The 24,795-nt window shown below is 37.5% G+C and overlaps 1 protein-coding gene across 1 annotated transcript in view; it reads right to left on the bottom strand.

Moving 5' to 3' along the window:
- The window catches only part of LOC121378713, a 56,360-nt gene that overhangs the window by 7,363 nt on the left and 24,202 nt on the right, over positions 1-24,795 (bottom strand). The window contains exons 12-24 of the mRNA XM_041506996.1: positions 24,130-24,337; positions 22,604-22,771; positions 21,497-21,631; positions 20,846-21,016; positions 19,621-19,883; positions 18,448-18,610; positions 17,401-17,523; positions 14,583-14,821; positions 13,780-14,080; positions 10,717-10,865; positions 10,072-10,213; positions 6,871-6,967; positions 3,952-4,355 (exon numbers count right to left, since the gene is read on the bottom strand). Of these exons, the coding sequence (XP_041362930.1) occupies positions 3,952-4,355; positions 6,871-6,967; positions 10,072-10,213; positions 10,717-10,865; positions 13,780-14,080; positions 14,583-14,821; positions 17,401-17,523; positions 18,448-18,610; positions 19,621-19,883; positions 20,846-21,016; positions 21,497-21,631; positions 22,604-22,771; positions 24,130-24,337 (2,563 nt within the window). The remainder of the gene's footprint in view (positions 1-3,951; positions 4,356-6,870; positions 6,968-10,071; positions 10,214-10,716; positions 10,866-13,779; positions 14,081-14,582; positions 14,822-17,400; positions 17,524-18,447; positions 18,611-19,620; positions 19,884-20,845; positions 21,017-21,496; positions 21,632-22,603; positions 22,772-24,129; positions 24,338-24,795) is intronic.

The following is a 24,795-nucleotide window of genomic DNA, read 5'->3' as shown; positions in this document are numbered from 1 at the left end:
TGTATTTAAATCTAAACAAAATAAATTCAGTTATGTATTGTTGAAGTATGCATATAAATTTAATTATAAGATTTCACCGCAATTATTTTTTGGTTCATGCAAGTATGAACCGAAAAAACGATGTGCACACTTTTGTATGAGCCCGCTATGCGGGATCATACAGTGTACACATAATTTTTTCGGTTCATACTTGCATGAACCAAAAAATAATTGCGGTCAATTCTTAAATATATATATATATATATATACAGTGAAACTTCGATAATTCGATCTTGAAGGGGACGACGAAATAGTTTGAGTTTCAGGGAGTTTGAGTTTTCGTAATTACTGGTAATATATAAGAGTTAAAATTAGCTGGAGGCTTTCGCTTAATATTGTTAGAAGTGTGCACTTCACTGCCTACTTCTAAACTCTGAAAACTATGCATCGCCAGTTGAAAGGCGAATTAATATATAACTGTCACCCCACCCCTTTTGTTGGCATCTTCCGACTCCTGTGATACACTTATTTTGCGTATATTGTAAAAGTAAGTAAATGATATAATGAACGTTGTGTATTTTGCAGATGTCAAAACATGGTGGAACGTAACTAACCAATAAAACACTGAATGCCGAATAACACTCAGTAGATTTGTTCCCAAAATTATTTTAATCATTTTTATCATTTTAAATAAGAAAAATCATTAAAAAGCACTAATGCAAATCAGGAACTAACATTTATTTTTTTAAAAGCGCTAACAATTATTACAAGTGCTCTTTGAAGTTAACCAGACTGTATCTGAATTATGTATGATGCCATGTACGAACAATTCAATTCAATTCTTTATTCACACAGACCATATACATTGTACATGAGGTAATATAGTAATATAATATTTACGAACACCGACACCCAAACACAGGATCAGTGCGTTCCACGTAGCCGGCGATCTATTATTCTGTAATTATCACCTTAATCCTCGACAGCCCAGACCACCCGAGTCAGGTGCGCTTTGTCTGATTGACTTGATTTACAAGTCAGTCGTTTTTAAAATACTACCAGCAACGACAGTTTGATCAATCCACAAGCGTCAAGTTTTTGAGATGCATAAACAATTAAATCTTTATGGCGGGACTAAAGAATTATGTCGAGAGATCGAGGTTATCGAGTGTTTGAATTTTGAGTTTTCGAAGGTCGTTATTACTAGTTTGTATAGCAATTCGGCCGGGACCGTCGCTTCAAGTCGAGAGATCGAAATTTTCGAGAGATCGAAGGTGGAGTTATCGAAGTTTGACTATATATATATATATATATATATATATATATATATATATATATATATATATATTTTTAAAAAGATTTATTGCCCTCAGAACATAGACAGTGAACAGGTTGGGGTGCTGTGGTCACTACTTTACAGAGTACAGATTTAAACAATAGTATCTAAATAAAATATGCTATTTAAATATGTTAATGCTTTCTATGATATTTATAAGATGGAGAGAGAGAGAGAGAGAGAGAGAGAGAGAGAGAGAGAGAGAGAGAGAGAGAGAGAGAGAGAGAGAGAGTGAGGGTGCAACAGCAGTAGTAATATTATACAGAAATCATAAATACTACTTCTGAAACAATACACAAGGAACATTACACTATATATCAATCATGAATACAGTCTCACAATTAATGTTAAACAATTATGACACTGTGATGAGGCTGATATGGTGTTGTATGGAGCAAAAAAACAAATATTGAGGCACACCACAACTTCCGAATTCTGTCGATCAAACCGATAGCACTTATTGGCCAATGCTTGGGGATTCTCTGTTTTACAACAGAAATAGTGCAATATCATGATTTACGGTTCACAAAAATTAACCACAGAGCAAATTAACCAAATCACATGTGACATCATATTAACGAATCAGAAGTCAGGTACCGCAGAATATGCAAGAGATAATAATAAATTACATATCTATCATAAATACAAAATTTAAAAATAATATTAAATAATAAAACAACTGTTATTACATGATGAGAATATATCTGTATTCTTTCTTATTGGTAGAAAATCGGTCATATGACCTTCCATAAATAGAGGATAATAGAGTGAATTAATTTTCAGTTGTCACAAGCTTTAACGAGTGACAAATGAAAATTATTTCACAAGGGACATAAAGTTGATAATAACTGATACAGAGTTTGTTATTCTATTTATTACCTCAGCTATTTTGTCTCTAAAAGCCTTTATTTTGGACACACATGCATGTACATGTATAGAAACGATGTCAACCACTTTACACACTGTTATATTAAATTGCATTAAAATGACATTTTTATATAAATTTAACACCAAAAACAGAGAGCCCTAAACGCAAAGTCTTTAAATTGCATGACATTGTCATTTTATGTGTTTGCCAAATCGTGATGATGTCATATTTAGTACCGACAAGGTCACTGGTTTGTAAGCGTCAAATTGTCCAATAGTACTGTTGTTAGACCAATACAGAATATTTCCTACTGAGAAAATTTGGAAAATATTTTGCCTGTTATGAGTGACTACTGGGGTAATAAATAGTGATACTGACCTAAGTGTGTCACACCGGTCCGATAAAAAATTATATTGCCTTTGGAGATTCACACCGGTCCGATAAAAAATTATATTGCCTTTGGAGATTTAACCAATGAAAACAAAGAAGAGAAAACATTCTATCCAATTAATGAGTAGGTGATGTAATACAACTTTACAAGTGCTAATTTTAATATAAACAACCATAAACTTGTGACAAAACACTTTGCTGTACTAATATAACAACATTATTTATACTGAGTTTAATTCTGTAAATACCACAAAGACAAGATCAGTGCTTGTCAAATTTTTGTAAAGAATATCTTGCAGAGTTAGAAATGTACAGGGTATATTGAAAAACAGGTGGATTCGGCATTCCCTGGCTTTTATGTTACAAATAAAGAATGCATTTGTAGGTAATCAGCAACTGTTCAGTATAAATTATATGTTTAGATTTATCACATTTTGCTTTTTTATTTTGTTATAAATATTTAATGTTTGTCTTGGTAATGTTTCAACTGTTTATTTCTGCATTTCTCTGCATTTTTTACCGGCCTTGGTGGCGTCGTGGCAGGCCATCGGTCTACAGGCTGGTAGGTACTGGGTTCGGATCCCAGTCGAAGCATGGGATTTTTAATCCAGATACCGACTCCAAACCCTGAGTGAGTGCTCCGCAAGGCTCAATGGGTAGGTGTAAACCACTTACACCGACCAGTGATCCATAACTGGTTCAACAAAAGCCATGGTTTGTGCTATCCTGCCTGTGGGAAGCGCAAATAAAAGATCCCTTGCTGCTAATCGGAAAGAGTAGTTCATGTAGTGGCGACAGCGGGTTTCCTCTCAAAATCTGTGTGGTCCTTAACCATATGTCTGACGCCATATAACCGTAAATAAAATGTGTTGAGTGCGTCGTTAAATAAAACATTTCTTTCTTTCTTTCTCTGCATTTCATACAACGTTATAGGATTACTTGACATCACTAAATCTCATCAGTTAGAACACATTTTGCGAGAAATCCATTCTCATAAACTAAGAAGACGTATACGAGTCTTATGGACTGAAGAAACTGATATTGCCCTCAATGATGATTCATAATTAATATTAAATTAAAAATGTTAGAAATACTGGATTATTGGGGAGGTAGTAAGAGGCTAGGAAATCGCATCTCTTGAAGTTTGAAGATCACAGAAAAGCCGTTGTTTAACAAATGAATATAATCATGAAATTATTTCATTTTAACATTCTGGATATTTTTAAGCCTGTCTGTGTATTCTGGATTACTGTGGGTGCCCATTTTAGACTTGTACCCCCTATCGTACAAAACGTCTGCACCTGCCGTTGTAAAATCACGACGCATTGTTTTCATTCCATTAGACATATCTCACATTCATTCTGTTAGTGTTTCTTACCTTCTTCTTCTGTTTCATCATCATCATCATTATCATCTTCAGTTTGATCATCATTTTCAGTTTCATCCTCACCCTCATCTTCTGTTGACTCAACAGTAGTACCCGACTCACCAGTAGTTCTCGACTCAGCAGTACTTCCCGACTCGGCAGTAGTAGCAGTGGTTACCGTATCATCATCATCATCAATCATGACAGGCACGCCGTCGATGATGACAAACCGACTACCCTCGAGGTAGTCTTCTCCGAACACACTCGCGTTGGCAGCGATGTTGTCTTGGACATAACTCGAAGGCTTGTCGTGGAAACTGACGGACGGTCTACGGATCTTCTCCACGGAAGCCCCACTGACAATTGATGATTTCCTAGCGGTCTCCCTGGCAAGGGCAAAAGACCTTCTCCGAACCCTGACAAAATAAATACATAATTGTAGGGCTGACACTGGAAATATTTTTTTTGCTTTAGCCAATTGTTAGATATGTAGCAGGGGTAGGAATTGGTGAACTGTAAAAAAGAGGAAATCTAGAGGGATCCTGGAAATTCTTGAAATCCTAGGTTAAAATCTGTGCCATCTGACACATTTTGGAGGAAAGGACGATTAAAATGCAAGGAAACGCAATGTTCCATGAGAGGAAAACAACTGATCCGACGAGAATTTCCACCCCTGATGTAGGGTTATTTCCTTGAAAATTATTAAATTATGCTTAAATTAAGGAATATTTTATTACTATTAGCCAAAGACTAAATGTTGTAGCCACATTGTATAAAAATTGGCAATTGGCTAATTTAGCAAAGAACCCTGAACTGTATTAATTACATTAAAGTTAAAAGCTTGTTTTTTTTATCAACATCACTACAACACATTAATTGATTAATCATTAACTATTGGATGTCAAATATTTGATAATTCTGATGTTATAGTCTTATTGAAAAACCAGCTGCATTTTTCCATTAACAGTAAGGGATCTTTCATCTGCACTTTCTCAAAGACAGGATAACACATACCAAAACCTTTGATATACCAGTCCTATGGCATTGGTTTCAGATGGGGGAAAAAATAATAATCAAAGAATGGATCCAATATGGAGATTTGATCCTTCATCCCAAACACCTTATCCAAGCACTTTACTGACTGAGCTAGATCCCACTTTAATTATATTAAGGCAAAAAACCCAAAATGAATACGTGGTATTTCTTCGCAAAATAAGTACTATGATATATACAATTTGTATTATGACAAAGCCAAAAACATAATGAATGGTTATTTTCTGACAAAATACAGTTTGGATTACCAAATTTTAAAGCAAAAATAATACATTTTACTGTATTTTTCGGCCTACAAGTCACTACTTTTTTGCTGTGAACTGCAAGCTGCTGTTTATAAACGGTACACTTTATTTATGAATTTTACAGTAACCGCTGTGCATATAAACTGCTTAAAATTCTCATAACAATAATATAGCATACCAAACGACTAGTACTGTTTATTAAATTAGCAAGGACTTCAATATTATGATAAAATGGCCCTCTTTGTCTAGTCAGACCAGAAACAATACACCACTAGTGATTTATTACACTTACAGGGTCAAAAATAGACTCGACCGCGAAGTTTCTTTGTTTGATTTTTTTAACATTTATTGTTAGTAGTGCATCAAATGTGTTACTTAATGGCAAATTGTAAAAGCCGGACCTTAACAATGACATCAAAACAGTTTCTTGATCTCTTCAACACCTCTGTTTGTTACCTGTTTGTAATGTATGTAATTAATATATCAGAATTTAAGCTCAGTATGAAGCTTGCAAATTAAAATCACATAATCGGAGTACCTGTAATGTTTTTATTACAAGTCGACATATTTCCCATCTAATTAGCATGCTAATTTATGCAGAATATAATGTTGTGCATAAACATTTGTGTAGACACTGATTTACAGTTATGGGAGGTCCCCATGTGAATTTCCGTTATTTGTTTGCATTTACCAGTTTGACACCCAATAGCCGATGTCATTTTCGTGCTGGGGTGTCATTAAACATTCATTCATTCATTCATTCCCATGTGAATTTTTTTATTTTGTAGTCTAGGCGTATCGCTAATTTAGATTAGGAAACTAATATACTGAACGAATGAACTATACACCTGTGTTTAATTTATACTCGTATTGTACAACATGTTACACGGCGTTAATGTTTTGTGCATATCTTGTTTTGTTGTATTTCATTATATTACACATAATTATATCTAGTATAAATATCTTGAAGAAAAGGCCGCCATTTTTAAGTGATAAAACAATGTCGAAACTGTAAACGATCAACAGGACTGTGCTTAGTTTCGATTCACTGCCACTGACCTATATATCGAGCTTGACCTGACCTTGTCTGAATATATAATTTTTGCACACGGCACACTAGTTAGGTTACAGAGAAACACGTGGTAATTGATTGTGAGTACTTACTAAGTAATTCTCACTTGTGCACTATTTTTTTAACTCTTTGTAATCATATATATAAAAATAAAATGTTATTATGTATTTTATTATTTGCAACTAATGAAAGATTACGAACAGTGCGTTACCAAGTTCTTGTTTGTATTTTGGGAAAATATTGGGATTTGTAAATGTTGTGTTTTGTTAACAAACTGACCCATTTATATGAAATGAAACTGAAAGCCACAAAACCAACAATTATTTATTGTTTGCATTTAAGGGAGAATGGATCTCTTTATTATTATTAAATACAAACAATAATTAACTGTAATAAGTTTGTGGCTTTGTTTTAACCGCGGCTTATTTACGGACATAGTTCAGAACTTTACCTAAAAACAAGGGAAGCGGTTTATATACCAGTGCGTGTAATAGGCCGGAAAATATTGTACATCCTACCCAAACATAGTAACGAAGAGCCAGAATTTATATATATACTTACACAATAATTCTTATGATGCCTGCTATAATTGCGATGACCAGTATACCAGAAACTATTATGATGCCCACATCAATTTCATCTAGGTCATTCAGGATAGCTGAAAAAAAATCAAAAAAAAATCTACCAGTTAAAACTAAAACATTTTTTTTAAAGTACTAACATATCCACGTCTGTGCAATAAAAAAGGATGGATGGATAGATCTATGGCTGGCTGGCTGGCTGGGTCTATGAATGGATAGATGGATCTATGAATAGATAATAATAATAATAATAATAATAATAAAATTCTTTATTTTCAGAGGGTATACACATTCAGTACAAGGTGACTGGTCTCCCACGAGGCCCTCTCTAATCTATACATGATGTTATGCATACATACATTCAAAGAAACAACATCAACATACATGTAATATGTATAGCATGAGAAATAATAGCACATATTATGAATATTTAAATAATATTTAAATCAATTTGTTAAGAAACTTGAGTCAGTGATAACACAATACATCATAATTATTTAACAAACACATCAAAATCAACAACAAAGGTATATCTTAAAATTGATTATTATTTGAATAGTGCTTAAAATAACTGGATTTGAATGAGGCGAGGGACTGAGAATATTTTATCTTTGAAGGTAGTGTGTTCCACAGTTTAGCTCCCCTGCATGAAAAACTATGGCGATAAAATTCGGTTCTTGGTTTTAATTCATAAAGATGACTATATTGAGTTGACCTCAGATTTAAGGAGTGAATTTCTGAAGTTGTTTGAAACATTGTTTCTAGATATGATAGAGTTAGTTTGTCAAGGGCTTTGTAGACAAAATAGCAGGTTCTAAAGTCAATTCTCTCTTTGATTTTAAGCCAACTGAGAGAGCTAATTATTTCTGCAGTGGGTGTTTCTTTGCTTTTTTCAGTAATAAGTCTTGCAGCTTGATTTTGGATTTTTTGAAGCTTTTCTACAAAATATTTTGAACAAGTTCCCCAAATTGTGGAGCAATAATCTAAATGAGGTGATATGTAAGATCTGTAGAATATTAATCTGGTCTTTTGGTCAAGATATTTTCTGTTTTGTCGAAAAATGTATAATAAATAAGAAGATTTTTTTAATAATGGCAGATGAATGGATATATGGATGGATGAATGGATGTATGAATCTATGGATGGATGGATGTATGAATGAATAGATGTATGGATCTATGGATGGATGGATGTATGAATGGATGGATGAATATATGGATGGCTGGATGGGTTTATGGCTGGATGGGTGGATCTATGAATGGATGGATGGATCTATGTATCTATGAATGGATGGATGGATCTATGGATGAATGGATGGATGGATCTATGAATGGATAGAAGGATCTATGAATGGATAGATGGATGGATGGATCTATGGATGGATGAATGGATGGATGGATGGATGAATGGATGGATGGAAAACAAAGGAATACTTGTTAAATGATTCCTCAGTACATGTTAAACTATGGCTATTTGGTGTAAAATATCTTGTAACCCAAAGAATTGGGAACTCATATGTATTGCCAAGTTAACACCCATAATGCAAAACATATACTCTTCAAAAAAAGAAACGCAAAAGGGTACAAATGGGTTATAACTCCGATTTTATGTTTCCTACCGGTTCATGCTTTGTGAATATAAGGTCATTGCATGTCCCAAACACATTCCCATGGTTACATTCGATAAAACGCAGCTACTGTACAATAAAGTTCCAAAATGTGAATATTCGCAAAAACGCAGCCACGTGCAAAGCATGTCACCACTGCACGTGCGTTGTCTGCATGTGCAACATGCACACCGACAGTATAAAAGTGCAGGGTGTTCGCTTGCCTGGCCTCTGTATCTGGCCGACAGTTGACAATCCAGGACATGCCACGTCTCAGTGAACCGCAGAGAAACAATGCCATCGGCCGACTAGACGCAGGCAAATCCAGAACGGCCGTTGCCAGGGCATTCCATGTGTCCCCAAGCACCATCTCCAGACTGTGGGACCGTTACCAGCAACATGGATCAACACGTGACCTCCCTAGATCCGGTCGACCACGGGTCACTACCCCCGGGCAGGACCGCTACATCCGGGTACGCCACCTTCGGGAACGATTGACTACTGCCACCTCCACAGCCGCAGCAATACCAGGTTTGCGCAGGATATCCGACCAGACCGTACGGAACCGCCTACGTGAGGTAGGAATTCGTGCCAGACGTCCAGTTCGAGGTGTCATCTTAACACCACAACACCGTCGACTCCGACTGCAGTGGTGCCAGATTCATCGACAATGGCCTCAACTGCGATGGAGACAGGTGTGGTTCAGTGACGAGTCCCGATTTCTGCTCCGACGTCATGATGGAAGATGTCGCGTGTATAGGCGTCGTGGTGAACGTTATGCAGCAAACTGCGTGCAGGAAGTGGACAGATTCGGCGGGGGTAGTGTCATGGTGTGGGCAGCCATCTCACACACTGGCAGAACTGACCTGGTCCACGTGCAGGGCAACCTGAATGCACAGGGCTACATTGACCAGATCCTCCGGCCACACATCGTTCCAGTTATGGCCAACGCCAACGCAGTGTTCCAACATGACAACGCCAGGCCTCACACAGCACGTCTCACAACGGCGTTCCTAAGGAACAACAACATTAATGTCCTTCCTTGGCCATCGATATCACCGGATTTGAACCCAATTGAGCATCTATGGGACGAGTTGGACCGACGCCTCCGACAGCGACAACCACAGCCCCAGACCCTGCCCGAGCTGGCAGCAGCCTTGCAGGCCGAGTGGGCCACCATCCCCCGGGACGTCATCCGTACTCTGGTTGCTTCAATGGGCAGGCGGTGCCAGGCAGTTGTCAACACACGCGGAGGCCACACCCGGTATTGACTCCAGATGACCTTGACCTTGGTGGTGTGTCCTATCACTTACTCACAATGGACTAGAGTGAATTGTGAACAATCCTGCAACATTTGGTAATTATCGGACTCACCATTCAATAATTAAATCAATTCTCCAAATGTTACGACAATGTGGTTTTGCGTTTCTTCTTTTGAAGAGTATATCTTATTCATTACTAGACTAAGTGTTAAATTCTATTCTGAGTCTATTCTGTTAACGTATGACAACAAACTCGCTACAAGGAGTTTCAAATTATCTGTCTCTCATTCACAACACAAAATGATTCTCTTACTCAAGCTAACACTGTGTCTCCAGAGTGAAAATGCATGGGTCATGATGATACGCCCATTCTTGTTGACAGCACAAGAGTACATTCCTTGCGTGTGTTTCCCTGGCAACAGGTGGATTGCACTTTCATTTCGACGTCCAGGCAACTATCATACAGAAACAAAAACATAATTAAGATAAAACAAGCATTCTGAGAGTACTACTAAAGCAATACATGTACTCTACCCGGTCCATTTTATTTTTGGATTTCCTAAGTTCAAGGACCATAACTCTGTGAAAAATGGATAAATCGCCATGAAAATCAAACTTGATCTATAACAGTATTTTATAATAAAGCTAAACACATAATTTTGGCTCAATATCTTGATGGATTGCGAAGAAATAGTCTGAAAAACTAATTTTTATATTTCCCCAAGTTCAAGGGCCATAACTCTGACAAACATGGATAAATTCCAATTTTGTTTTGACAATTATAGCCCTTGAATAAATTTCCATAAAAGTCAAACTTTATCTGGCAATAATTCTGTCCAAAAAGAGTGTAAATCCCCATGAAAGTCAAACTTGATCTGTAACTGCACATGATAAACCTAAATCCAAAATGTCAGCTCAATATCATGAGGCATAGATAAAAGTGATAAAAAAACAAAACCTTTGGAATGATGATGGTCCCAAGATCTGCCTTCAGCAGTCTGTCTGACTTCAGCCATTCTGCGTAGGCATTCTTACTGCCGAAGTCGGTAAAATCACACTTCAGGTACACAATGTCTTCTGCATGTTCCAGAATCTCATCCAGGTGGGCTGTAACGACATCAACAAACTGTAAATCTGACACTGAGACGTTCGGGTGGGTGGGACATAGCCCAGTGGTAAGGTGCTCGCCTGATGCACAGTTGGTTTGGGATCGTTCCGCGTCGGTGGTCTCATTGGGCTATTTCTCGTTCAAGCCAGTTAAAGTTAGTTTTGTATAATGACATCACTAAAACACATTGATTTATAAATCATCAGCTTTTGGATGTCAAACATTTGGTAATTTGACATATAGTCTTAGAGAAGAAACCCACTACATTTTTCGATACGTAGCAAGGGATCTTTTATATACACCATCCCACAGACAGGATAGCACATATACCAGTCGTGGTACACTAGCTGAAATGAGAAATCGCCCAATGGTGCCCACCGACAGGGATCGATCCCAGACTGGCTGCACATCAAGCGAATGCATTACCACTGGGCTATGTCCTGCCACCTCCTAAGATCCAAGCACCTGGGTAAAACGCCTTCGTTCCAGCCAGTGCATAAATGTAGTCTGACATCACGCACTTCAACTAAATGTCATAAAAACGTTACCCTCAAGTATACAAGTCTTGTTGGCTGTAAACAAATGACCCACTGACAGCAAAATATCATTAACTGAATTAATAATGGTAAATATCAAATGGCAGTATGACATCGACATTACATATGGGTAAGTTATAGGACAAACACAAGGTACAAGATTATACCAACCTGACATTGTGTATCCCATGGAGTCCATGAATTATGACATTGACATTACATATGGGTAAGTTATAGGACAAACACAAGGTACAAGATTATACCGACCTGACATTGTGTATCCCATGGAGTCCATGAATTATGACATCGACATTACATATGGGTAAGTTATAGGACAAACACAAGGTACAAGATTATACCGACCTGACATTGTGTATCCCATGGAGTCCATGAATTATGACATCGACATTACATATGGGTAAGTTATAGGACAAACACAAGGTACAAGATTATACCGACCTGACATTGTGTATCCCATGGAGTCCATGAATTATGACATCGACATTACATATGGGTAAGTTATAGGACAAACACAAGGTACAAGATTATACCGACCTGACATTGTGTATCCCATGGAGTCCATGAATTATGACATCGACATTACATATGGGTAAGTTATAGGACAAACACAAGGTACAAGATTATACCGACCTGACATTGTGTATCCCATGGAGTCCATGAATTATGACATCGACATTACATATGGGTAAGTTATAGGACAAACACAAGGTACAAGATTATACCAACCTGACATTGTGTATCCCATAGAGTCCATGAATTATGACATCGACATTACATATGGGTAAGTTATAGGACAAACACAAGGTACAAGATTATACCAACCTGACATTGTGTATCCCATAGAGTCCATGAATTATGACATCGACATTACATATGGGTAAGTTATAGGACAAACACAAGGTACAAGATTATACCGACCTGATATTGTGTATCCCATGGAGTCCATGAATTATGACATCGACATTACATATGGGTAAATTATAAGACAAACACAAGGTACAAGATTATACCGACCTGACATTGTGTATCCCATGGTCCATGAATTATGACATCGACATTACATATGGGTAAGTTATAGGACAAACACAAGGTACAAGATTATACCGACCTGACATTGTGTATCCCATGGAGTCCATGAATTATGACATTGACATTACATATGGGTAAGTTATAGGACAAACACAAGGTACAAGATTATACCGACCTGACATTGTGTATCCCATGGAGTCCATGAATTATGACATCGACATTACATATGGGTAAGTTATAGGACAAACACAAGGTACAAGATTATACCGACCTGACATTGTGTATCCCATGGAGTCCATGAATTATGACATCGACATTACATATGGGTAAGTTATAGGACAAACACAAGGTACAAGATTATACCGACCTGACATTGTGTATCCCATGGAGTCCATGAATTATGACATCGACATTACATATGGGTAAGTTATAGGACAAACACAAGGTACAAGATTATACCGACCTGACATTGTGTATCCCATGGAGTCCATGAATTATGACATCGACATTACATATGGGTAAGTTATAGGACAAACACAAGGTACAAGATTATACCGACCTGACATTGTGTATCCCATGGAGTCCATGAATTATGACATCGACATTACATATGGGTAAGTTATAGGACAAACACAAGGTACAAGATTATACCAACCTGACATTGTGTATCCCATAGAGTCCATGAATTATGACATCGACATTACATATGGGTAAGTTATAGGACAAACACAAGGTACAAGATTATACCAACCTGACATTGTGTATCCCATAGAGTCCATGAATTATGACATCGACATTACATATGGGTAAGTTATAGGACAAACACAAGGTACAAGATTATACCGACCTGATATTGTGTATCCCATGGAGTCCATGAATTATGACATCGACATTACATATGGGTAAATTATAAGACAAACACAAGGTACAAGATTATACCGACCTGACATTGTGTATCCCATGGAGTCCATGAATTATGACATCGACATTACATATGGGTAAGTTATAGGACAAACACAAGGTACAAGATTATACCAACCTGACATTGTGTATCCCATAGAGTCCATGAATTATGACATCGACATTACATATGGGTAAGTTATAGGACAAACACAAGGTACAAGATTATACCGACCTGATATTGTGTATCCCATGGAGTCCATGAATTATGACATCGACATTACATATGGGTAAATTATAAGACAAACACAAGGTACAAGATTATTCCGACCTGACATTGTGTATCCCATAGAGTCCATGAATTATGACATCGACATTACATATGGGTAAATTATAGGACAAACACAAGGTACAAGATTATACCGACCTGACATTGTGTATCCCATGGAGTTCATGAAGCCGTCTGAATCTATGAGAGCGGCCCTCTTGAATGAGTACCTCTGGCCGTTGACGACCAGCACGTTGACTATTCCACTGAATCCCTTCTTTACGCCCGTCGCCATCTCGATGATGAGCCACTCAGCAGGCTCCGGCTTCCCCAGGAACAGTTCTCCGTCAGGAAAGTATTTCTTGCCCACACCGGTTATCTGTATGGCCGGGTGTCGGTCGATACGCAGCTCGGCTTCCAATCCGTAGACTTCCAGGGTGATGTAGTACCACCGCTTCAGCTATGGAGAAATGAGGTTTGAAGAAATGTTTTAAGATATCTTAAGGGAACATTTTGGTCAGTATCGCGTCGCGATTTCGCTAAGCAAGTTTCAGAGACTGCTACACAATTTTAAAACATTAAAATGTAATTACTAATTAATTTGCAACTGACTAAAAATATCACTAATCAAGATTTTGAAAACAAAATTATTATCATAGTACTATAATATATATAAAAAAATATTTCATAAAGTATCAGTTTTGGGAAATCCAATGTCTTTCTAGTCATCATCATGTTCGTTATACCACAAAATGTATTTATGTAAAAAAGAAAAATTATGTACCTGGAAATTAGGAACAGTGCCTTTATAATGAGCAACTTACTTGCAAATCGACACTTTCTTGACACTCTGTCTCTATACCGCAGTTGAAACACATTAATGAGCAACTTACTTGCAAATCGACACTTTCTTGACACTCTGTCTCTATACCGCAGTTCAAACACATTAATGAGCAACTTACTTGCAAATCGACACTTTCTTGACACTCTGTCTCTATACCGCAGTTCAAACACATTTTAGCGGCTCCCTTTTCCACGAACATGGCGACGTAGGACCCCGGCACCTGGCCTTCATTGTAGAGGATGAGGCCATCCAGGGCGTATAGCTGCATTATCAGCTGTATCTGCAGTACTTGTGTATGCTCAAAATAAAGTTTTGCGTAGAACCGCCCTCTGAATTCAGAATGGCTGATTTCTGGCTCTGAAAGAAAGCAGAAAAAAGAAAAAAAAACCCATCAAAAATCAAATAAATACTGGGTCTGTCCCAGGGCACTAACTAATTATTACCAGAAACTGAGGTACATGTATCTATAGTAGATGCTTGCATACATGTCTTAATAAAGTAAAAATAATATCACTAAACATACACTATTCAATGTGGCCTGACTATAGACTCAGAATGAAACCCGAAAGGAAACCAACAACTGCAAGTACATGTACCTGTTGCCATTAGACAGGGCTTCTAGATTATAGTAGCCCAACTCCCATGGCTAGTGATGTTCAGTGTTAGGCTAGTCAATAACTACTATTGCCTTGCCTGACGCATTGTGAAAAAAACAGAAGTTGTCAAATGCTGCATTTAAGTCTATTTTGTAAATATGAATATCCTGCCCCCTACTCTCCTCGAAATCTTTAGGTGACACATCCAATTATTCCTAGTAGTAAAATTGTATTTACTTAAAGTAGGGCTAGTGAATTTTTAATCGTGGCTAGTACATTTTTGGATTTTTATAACAACTGCAGAAGCCCTGCATTAGAGAAACAAAGGAATAAAATATCCCAGATCACATATAGTGTCGGGACAAGGAGCTGTAAATCACAGCTGTACATAAAATATCCCAGATCACATATAGTGTCGGGACAAGGAGCTGTAAATCACAGCTGTACATATAATATCCCAGATCACATATAGTGTCGGGACAAGGAGCTGTAAATCACAGCTGTACATAAAATATCCCAGATCACATATAGTGTCGGGACAAGGAGCTGTAAATCACAGCTGTACATATAATATCCCAGATCACATATAGTGTCGGGACAAGGAGCTGTAAATCACAGCTGTACATAAATATCCCAGATCACATATAGTGTCGGGACAAGGAGCTGTAAATCACAGCTGTACATATATCCCAGATCACATATAGTGTCGGGACAAGGAGCTGTAAATCACAGCTGTACATATAATATCCCAGATCACATATAGTGTCGGGACAAGGAGCTGTAAATCACAGCTGTACATATAATATCCCAGATCACATATAGTGTCGGGACAAGGAGCTGTAAATCACAGCTGTACATATAATATCCCAGATCACATATAGTGTCGGGACAAGGAGCTGTAAATCACAGCTGTACATATAATATCCCAGATCACATATAGTGTCGGGACAAGGAGCTGTAAATCACAGCTGTACATATAATATCCCAGATCACATATAGTGTCGGGACAAGGAGCTGTAAATCACAGCTGTACATACAGCTGTAATATAATATCCCAGATCACATATAGTGTCGGGACAAGGAGCTGTAAATCACAGCTGTACATATAATATCCCAGATCACATATAGTGTCGGGACAAGGAGCTGTAAATCACAGCTGTACATATAATATCCCAGATCACATATAGTGTCGGGACAAGGAGCTGTAAATCACAGCTGTACATATAATATCCCAGATCACATATAGTGTCGGGACAAGGAGCTGCAAATCACAGCTGTACATAAAATATCCCAGATCACATATAGTGTCGGGACAAGGAGCTGCAAATCACAGCTGTACATAAAATATCCCAGATCACATATAGTGTCGGGACAAGGAGCTGCAAATCACAGCTGTACATAAAATATCCCAGATCACATATAGTGTCGGGACAAGGAGCTGCAAATCACAGCTGTACATATAATATCCCAGATCACATATAGTGTCGGGACAAGGAGCTGCAAATCACAGCTGTACATAAAATATCCCAGATCACATATAGTGTCGGGACAAGGAGCTGTAAATCACAGCTGTACATATAATATCCCAGATCACATATAGTGTCGGGACAAGGAGCTGTAAATCACAGCTGTACATATAATATCCCAGATCACATATAGTGTCGGGACAAGGAGCTGTAAATCACAGCTGTACATATAATATCCCAGATCACATATAGTGTCGGGACAAGTAGCTGTAAATCACAGCTGTACATAAAATATCCCAGATCACATATAGTGTCGGGACAATGAGCTGTAAATCACAGCTGTACATATAATAAATTTATCCTACAACTTACCCATGATATCCATGTCATAAACCCATGTGATAATTTTAGTGTATTAACCCAGTATACAAATTTGCAAGGTTTCTAGGTAATGTGTTGCTGTGGATGGGTCATTTGCTTACAAGCCAATAAGACCTGTGTATCTGAGCGCAATGTTTTCAAAAATTTAGTTAAAATGCGTGATGTCAAACTAATTTGTGCTAATTGTGATGATGTCATATTACTGATGGCGGCGACTTTAGTACTGTGATTTACTAAAATTTTAATTAAAATGTTATTTTAGAAGTGTTATAGGATAAATAGAATTCGCTACTCGTGTTTTTTATGTGAAATATCAACCTCGTCTACTTAATCGGTATACCGATTAACATAGACTCGGTTGATATTTTCCATATTAAAAAATACCCATGACGAATCCTCTATATATAACACATGCGATAAGGAACATCTGAGTGAAGGTGACTGATCTTATGTCCTTTACAAAGAAGTTCTCTATGTTAATTTTAAGACTTACCAAGGTCTGTTTCTACAACTGACTTCTGTTTAGATGGAGATCCCGGCCCCACCCAGTCCGTCGATCGAATCAAATTCAGTGGTCTGTAGTTCTGTCTCAGTTCAGATATAACCCCATGAAAGCCTGCAAGTATTATTCAGCTATTACGCAAGTGTTTACTGCATTCTAATCAAGGAAGAAGGAAGAAATGTTTTATTTAATGATGCACTCAACACATTTAATTAGGGTTATGTAGCACAGGGCTCGAACTTAATGACGGCAATTGCCGTCGTTGAGATTTAAAGTGCCGCGAGCATCACCAATGGCACAAAAGTGCTGTTGTTAAAGCTCCTTAATGATGGCAAAATGTTTACGCCTGGTGTACATTATCTGCCAGTATATAACATTAGTTCATTTAAAATATGTCTACATACAGCAAAATAACCTTTCAGTCTTATTTATTTGTTGTAAAATGTCATTAAAAAAACACTGCCGTGGGCCAGCTTTAAATTGCCATTGATGGCCATTTCACCCACAGCAATTTAAAATTTTAAAGATTTTAAATTGCCATAAGAGACAAATTCTTAAATTCGAGCCCTGTTGTATCGAACATATGGTTGTGACCTCACAAATAATGAAACCTGTTATTGCCATGCTACGGGTTACTCTTTTAGATTAGTAGCAAGGGATCTTCATTATGCACCATTCCACAGACAGGATAAATCTAAACAAATACAGTAAAAAAAACAATAGCCTGCACGCACTATTTGTTTTGGTAATTACGACTCCTGATTTTATAGGTTTTTTAAAGCAAATTTTAACACAGGACTTTATAGATCTGTATGCTTTTGGTACAGCTTCAATTTATAATTAGACTATCAGAGATTTTGTGATTATTTAAGGGTTATTACTGGAAATTAAAATATGGGCAGAGAGTGAAAGGATATTTCTACTAATATCTACCACAGGTCTGCAAAAAATCCCACCCTTAAATATATCCTGCTATAGACATACAATATAAAAAACAGAAAATAAAATCATCTCTGGCTGTTTGAATGGTTGCTATACCTATAGAATTGTTTGCACTGGTTCCAATGAACATATCAGCATCAAAGTCGATGTCATAATCGGGCGGTTCGTCATACTCCACCAGCACATGGCGGCCATCGTTCACCCGGATGTAGGCATTCTGGGACGTGATGCCGACCTGCAGGTCATTCCAAGTCTCCACCTGTCAGCAGACAATTACATGGTTTAATAACAACAATAACTTCCTTTGCACTGTAGTGGGGAGATTTTACCATCATGATATCTGGCCTGGCGCTTATAAAACTTTTTGTCTGAACTCAAGGCTATAACAAGAGTCTGAGACTTTATTGTCATGGCAACGCCATACAAATTCCATGCATGTAATGTTATTTGAGACAGAATCTAGACTCTAAACGTTTTATAAGCATGACTTCGATGGCGTCATGGTTATTATGCCATCGGACATTAAGGCTGGTAGGTACTGGGTTCGCAGCCCAAAGTGAGTTTTAACGACTCATTGGGTAGGTGTAAGACCACTATACCCTCTTCTCTCTCACTAACCACTAACAGTTAAAAAGTGAAATTAGTCAAGAACGTGAAATTAATATATAATTTAATAGTCCCCTCACTACCATACTATTCAACAATATTTTAGGCCTACATTCATTCAACTTATTTTATTGCTTATATCTAATTACGGTTCAAGCACGCTGTCCTGAGCACACACCTCAGCTATCTGGGCTGTCTGTGCAGGACAGTGGGTTAGTTGTTAGTGAGAGAGAAGAGAGTGTAGTGGTCTTACACCTACCCATTGAGTCGTTAAAACCTGCTCTGGGTGGGAGCCGGTACCAGGCTGCAAACCCAGTACCTACCAGCCTTATGTCTGATGGCTTAACCACGACACCACTGAGGCCGGTTATATTTTACAATGCACAATAACTCTTCAGTGCTTTTTTATATACTTTTCTACAACCACCTAATAAAAGTTTTAAAAATATCTTGTAATCAAATTCTGGGACCAGATTTTCAAAGCTAACTTAGCGCTACGAAATCATAAAACCATCATAAGCTATGACGTGTGCTGTAGTAATGCCACAGTACACAATGGTTTCACTATTTCATAGCGCTAAGATCGCTTTGAAAATCCCCAGCCAGATGTCTAAAGGCAAAATGACTACCAAAAACCCCATAACAGAACCTTTTTGAACTCACCTCAAGCGTCAGATTTCCCACAACCTTTAAAGAAGATTTCCCATCTTTAACCGTCAGTGTTGGAAAGCCGTTCTCAAAACTCAGTACAATGTGATGTTGGCACCCAGTCTCCTCCGCACAGCCACTATGCCGCTCCACCAGTATGCCGCTGGATGAAAGCAGCATGAGCCGCACGTACAGCAGAAGGAATCTGGTTGGCTTTATGAAGTATTTGTAGAACATCGAGCTGCCGCTGGTGAATGCTAAACCCTTGTCGTCAGCATCTGGTGAACGGAGGAAAGGAATGTTTATGTTTAATGACACCCCAGCACATTGTTTAATCAGTTAAAAATTATGTTTAACCATATCACCTGGCCCCGTGCTTATAAAACTTTTAGAGTCTAGACTCGAGACTCTAATAGAGTCTGAGACACTAATGTCACGACAACGCCATGTAAATTGTATGCACGTGACATCATTAAAGATTGATCTGGACTGTAAAAGTTTTATAAGCACGGGCTCAGAAAAACATCGATTAATTCAGCATCTGGTGAATACACGAAAAAAAGGAATGTTAAGATTAAGGTTGAAGTTTGTTTTGTTTAACGACACCAATAGAGCACATTGATTAATTAATCATCGGCTATTAGATGTCAAACATGTAGTAATTCTGACTTGTAGTCAACAGAGGAAACCTGCTACATTTTCCTAAGGCAGCAAAGGATCTTTTATATGCGCTTTGTCTCAGACAGGAAAGCACATACCTTGGCCTTTGACCAGTTGTGGTGCAGTGGTTGGAATGAGAAAAAGCCCAGTCAGTTGAATGGATCCACCGAGGTGGTTTGATCCTGCGACACAAACACCTCAGGCGAGCACGCAACTGACTGAGCTAAATCCCCCCCACCCTAGAATCGACCAGACCTCAGTGGACCCATATAGGTTTTTGCCCATTCTAACCAGTGTTTTGTTCTATTTGCATATAAAATATTCCTTGCTGCTAAATGGCAAGAGTAAGAGCAGATTTCTTCTCTCACATTTCAGATCAAGAGTCACCAAGATTGCCATAGTTTAAAATAACATAGATTTTGTTTTTAAGTTCTTGAGTGAAAATTAGCTTTATTAAAGAAAAAATAATAATTCAAAATATAACCAAACCAGGTTGATGTAATGCATACTTGTATGTAGTTACTAAACACACAGATCTTAAACTATCTTAATGCAGTTTATATCTGTTCCTGTTAGGTACCTCTACATGGCCCCTCATAGCAGTGAAGGATGTCGGTGCCTGTCCCAATACACTCAGCTCCACCATAGACCGGAGAGGGGTCGCTGCAAGCCCGGTCTCGGAAATGCTGTCCAAGGCCACAGGTCACTGTGCATGCTGACCACTCACCCCAGTTTGACCAAGCACCCTGCACTGTAAAAACCAGTACCAAACAGATAATACAGGAGATATGACTTTTTTTGTTGTTGAAGGGACTAAGTTATAGCGATGATGACATGTTTTTGGTCAATATTGTCTTTTTAAATTGTAAAATTTTCAATATACTTAATTTATTTTGGTTTAGAGTAATAAGATTTAATAGTCAATGTATTTCAAGCCATCATATTTGTTGTAGCTCAAAATAAATTTCAGCTAACAATAATTTTGTATGTAACAATTTAGTTTTTTAAACTATCAAACATACTTTAAATAATTAATTAGGTGAAAAAGTTTTTTGAATGCATTTGTCAAAACAATGCTCTGTATTTGACGTTTTATATCTTTTCTTCATCAAGATGTATTACATCTAAGTAGATCAATCAAGTTAAACTCCTCCCCCCATGATGCCCACCAATATCCTCCAATCTGATGTGATATTTTGCGTACTATAGTCCAAATGAAATAAAGACCCACCTGGGCAGGGATCTATATTACACATATCTTTGACCACTGTGTTGTGTGTGGCACTGGTTCTTGTTCTGATACCATCACCACATGTTGTACTACACTCTGACCACTCGCTCCAATCCGATGGCGTTCTCTCACCTCCTGAATAACAAGGGAAAAAAATAATGCTCGGAGTGGGAAAAAAGTCATCAAACATATAGATGTGACACTTAATTAACTGCATCCTATAATGTTTTTTTGAATACTTATAATTACAATGAGTCTCATGCCAACATAAAGTGACGTCATCAGATACATGTATGACACTCCCTATTTCATTGAGAAATGAACAAACTCGCATTGCTGGACCAATGGGATAACATTAAATTGTGATGAATTTAATTATTAAATATTAAATGAATTACTTTAACCTTCTGACTACTGTAGGCGTACGACGTCACGCCAGTCGACATACTGTACACTGTATACAGTTCATATTTCCCGCCCGTTTTGCACATGGCACTTACCGGAAACAGAAATATAATACAGAAAACAGATTATCTGACAAGATGGTGGCTTTCATTTGGTTTTTTTTCAATGGAAAATACCTTGGAATTTTGAGTTCAAAAAGTGGTTTTCAGCAAGTATTTTCGCTTGAAAACAATGGCGGAGCATCATGGTAATTTTTAGGGATCGATAGCTGATTCTGATAACTAATTTAATAATAAATTTGATCATTTTACCAACTAAAATCACCAAACACTGGGATATGAAACGTAGTTCGTTTTTAAAAAACAATTCTGGTAAAAAACCGACTGTTATCGGGAATAATGGACATAAATACTGGACAGCTGGCCACAAATGCCCATAAGTAAAAGCAACTTTTTAGATTTTTTGCCTATTTTAATCAGTATTAACTGATCTAAAATATCATAAAAACTGGAAAAACCCAAGAAAATAATACTCACCGATTCAAATAAGAACTTTATTTTATGTATTTATAAAACATTTAAGTGAATATATGTGAGTACAAATTATACACTTGTACCCCCTCAACGTGGATTTTGTTAAAAGTTAATCCAGTAGTCTAAATGTTGAGATGTATTTTTATTATTATTATTTATAAAATCTTACCTTTGCATTTTCTCAGGTTGCATGGCTCTTGTTCACTGTCATCCCCGAAGCATGCCCCGCCATATGCTGGGAGGGGCTCGTCACACTGTCGATAGCGCACCCGGTGACTGGGACCGCATGTTTCGGCACACGGAGACCATGACAGCCAGTTGCTCCACCCACCAGTCACTGGAAGAACATAAAAATTAATTGTAAACTGATGGCGAGTGTGTTCTGTATTGTGATTGGCTAATTACATTCTTTTTCTGAGATCAAATGAAAATAACACCTGGAAAGCTAATGACGTCATTAGCAATTGGAACAGGCCAAGTTGACAGTTTAAAGGGTCTACAGTTAGATTGTAGCCAGGTATTTTTGTTAAGAAATACCAAATACACAGTTAGTTCCGAAGAAAAACAATTGAGTTTACAATGGACATAACCATATGGAATTTTTAGATTTGCAGGGGTTATTGTCTATTTGATGCCTTTGGTTAAAAATGACATTTGCAGGATCAAATAGACAATAACACCCGCAAATCTAAAAACTCCATATGGTTATCTCCTAAGTAAATACATTTATCTTAATTACCAATTCATGATGCTCATTTAAACAAGCATTCTGAGAGTAGCAATATGCGTCCTCTACCATTTACATATCTCCTAAATTCAAGGGCCATAACTCTGTAGAAAATGGATAAATCGCCATGAAAGTTAAACTTTATCTGTAACAGTAGGTTATAAAGTTATATACAAAGTTGCATCTCAATATCTTTAGGCACTGAAATAAAAAAAAGAGAGCTGTAAAACAAAGTTTCATATCTCCTAAGTTCAAGGGCCATAACTCTGTGAAAAATGGATAATTTGCCATGAAAGTTTTATTAAGGAAACAAAGTTGAGTTGTGTTTTATAAAATCTTGGTTGGACGATTTATCCTGCCATACAATTCAGTATAAGGTCATGTATACCAATGAAACACAGGCATTACCCCCCCCCCCCATCAGGAAAGCATTTACATCACAAGGCTATTCACCAAACAAGCATATCAGTGTAAAATCTGAGATCACAAAAGGATCCTGTCTTTCCACTGAATACACAAGAAATTAAATGTCTTGCCTACGATAAACCTAATGCATTGTGATGAACATCTATAGGTGCAACTATAAACCAAGTTTAACTGATGTACATAAAGGACTTATAGTTTGTGAGAAACGGATCTAAATGTGAAACTGTAAAGCAAAAGTAGACACTGACTTCATGAAAGGTCAGACAATAATTCAGAATACTGGTACCTTACTTATAGGTACCTTATGTATCGACATGGGGTCCATATTTTCAAAGATATCTTAGCTTAGGAAATCCTAAAACCATCCTAAGCTATGACGTCACTATGGTGTGTGCTGTAATGACATCACAATTGACCTACGATGGTTTTATGATTTCATAGTGCTAAGATGGCTTCGAAAATATGGACAGGATTGAAGGTCCAAAATTTATTCTGCCTTAAACTGAAAACTCAACAAACACAGATTATAAAACAGAACATACCTGGGCACGGTTCAAGGTCACAGAACTGATCCTGTTTGACCTCTCCTATGCAGACTGTTGAGGGGTCACGGCAGGTTCTCCGTCTTGACCTGTGACCTCCGCCGCACGTCTGGCTGCACGATGTCCATGGCAACCACAAGGTAAACTGACTCTCCATGGCGAGGTCCAGAGGCTCGAAAAACGGATCTCCACTCGCTGGTTCGACAATCTGAACACAGAAATATATGATGATGAATCGGCAGGTATAGTTAATGACAAGAGAGAATGGTACTCCAACTCAGTTTGGTACTGAACTAGAATATAGGTGAATTGAACTGGAATATAGGTGAAATGAACTGGAATATAAGTGAAATGAACTGGAATACAGGTGAATTGAACTGGAATACAGGTGAATTGAACTGGAATATAGGTGAATTGAACTAGCATATAGGTGAATTGAACTAGCATATAGGTGAATTGAACCAGAATATAGGTGAATTGAACTAGCATATAGGTGAATTGAACTAGGATATAGGTGAATTGAACTAGGATATAGGTGAATTGAATTAGCATATAGGTAAATTGAACTAGAATATAGGTGAATTGAACTAGCATATAGGTGAATTGAACTAGCATATAGGTGAACTGAACTAGAATATAGGTGAATTGAACTAGGATATAGGTGAA

The sequence above is a fragment of the Gigantopelta aegis genome, chromosome 8 (assembly GCF_016097555.1).
Source record: "Gigantopelta aegis isolate Gae_Host chromosome 8, Gae_host_genome, whole genome shotgun sequence".
Lineage (NCBI taxonomy): Eukaryota > Metazoa > Mollusca > Gastropoda > Neomphalida > Peltospiridae > Gigantopelta > Gigantopelta aegis.
Note: the sequence above shows the minus strand (reverse complement) of the source record. Positions and strands in the feature narration are given on the sequence as shown.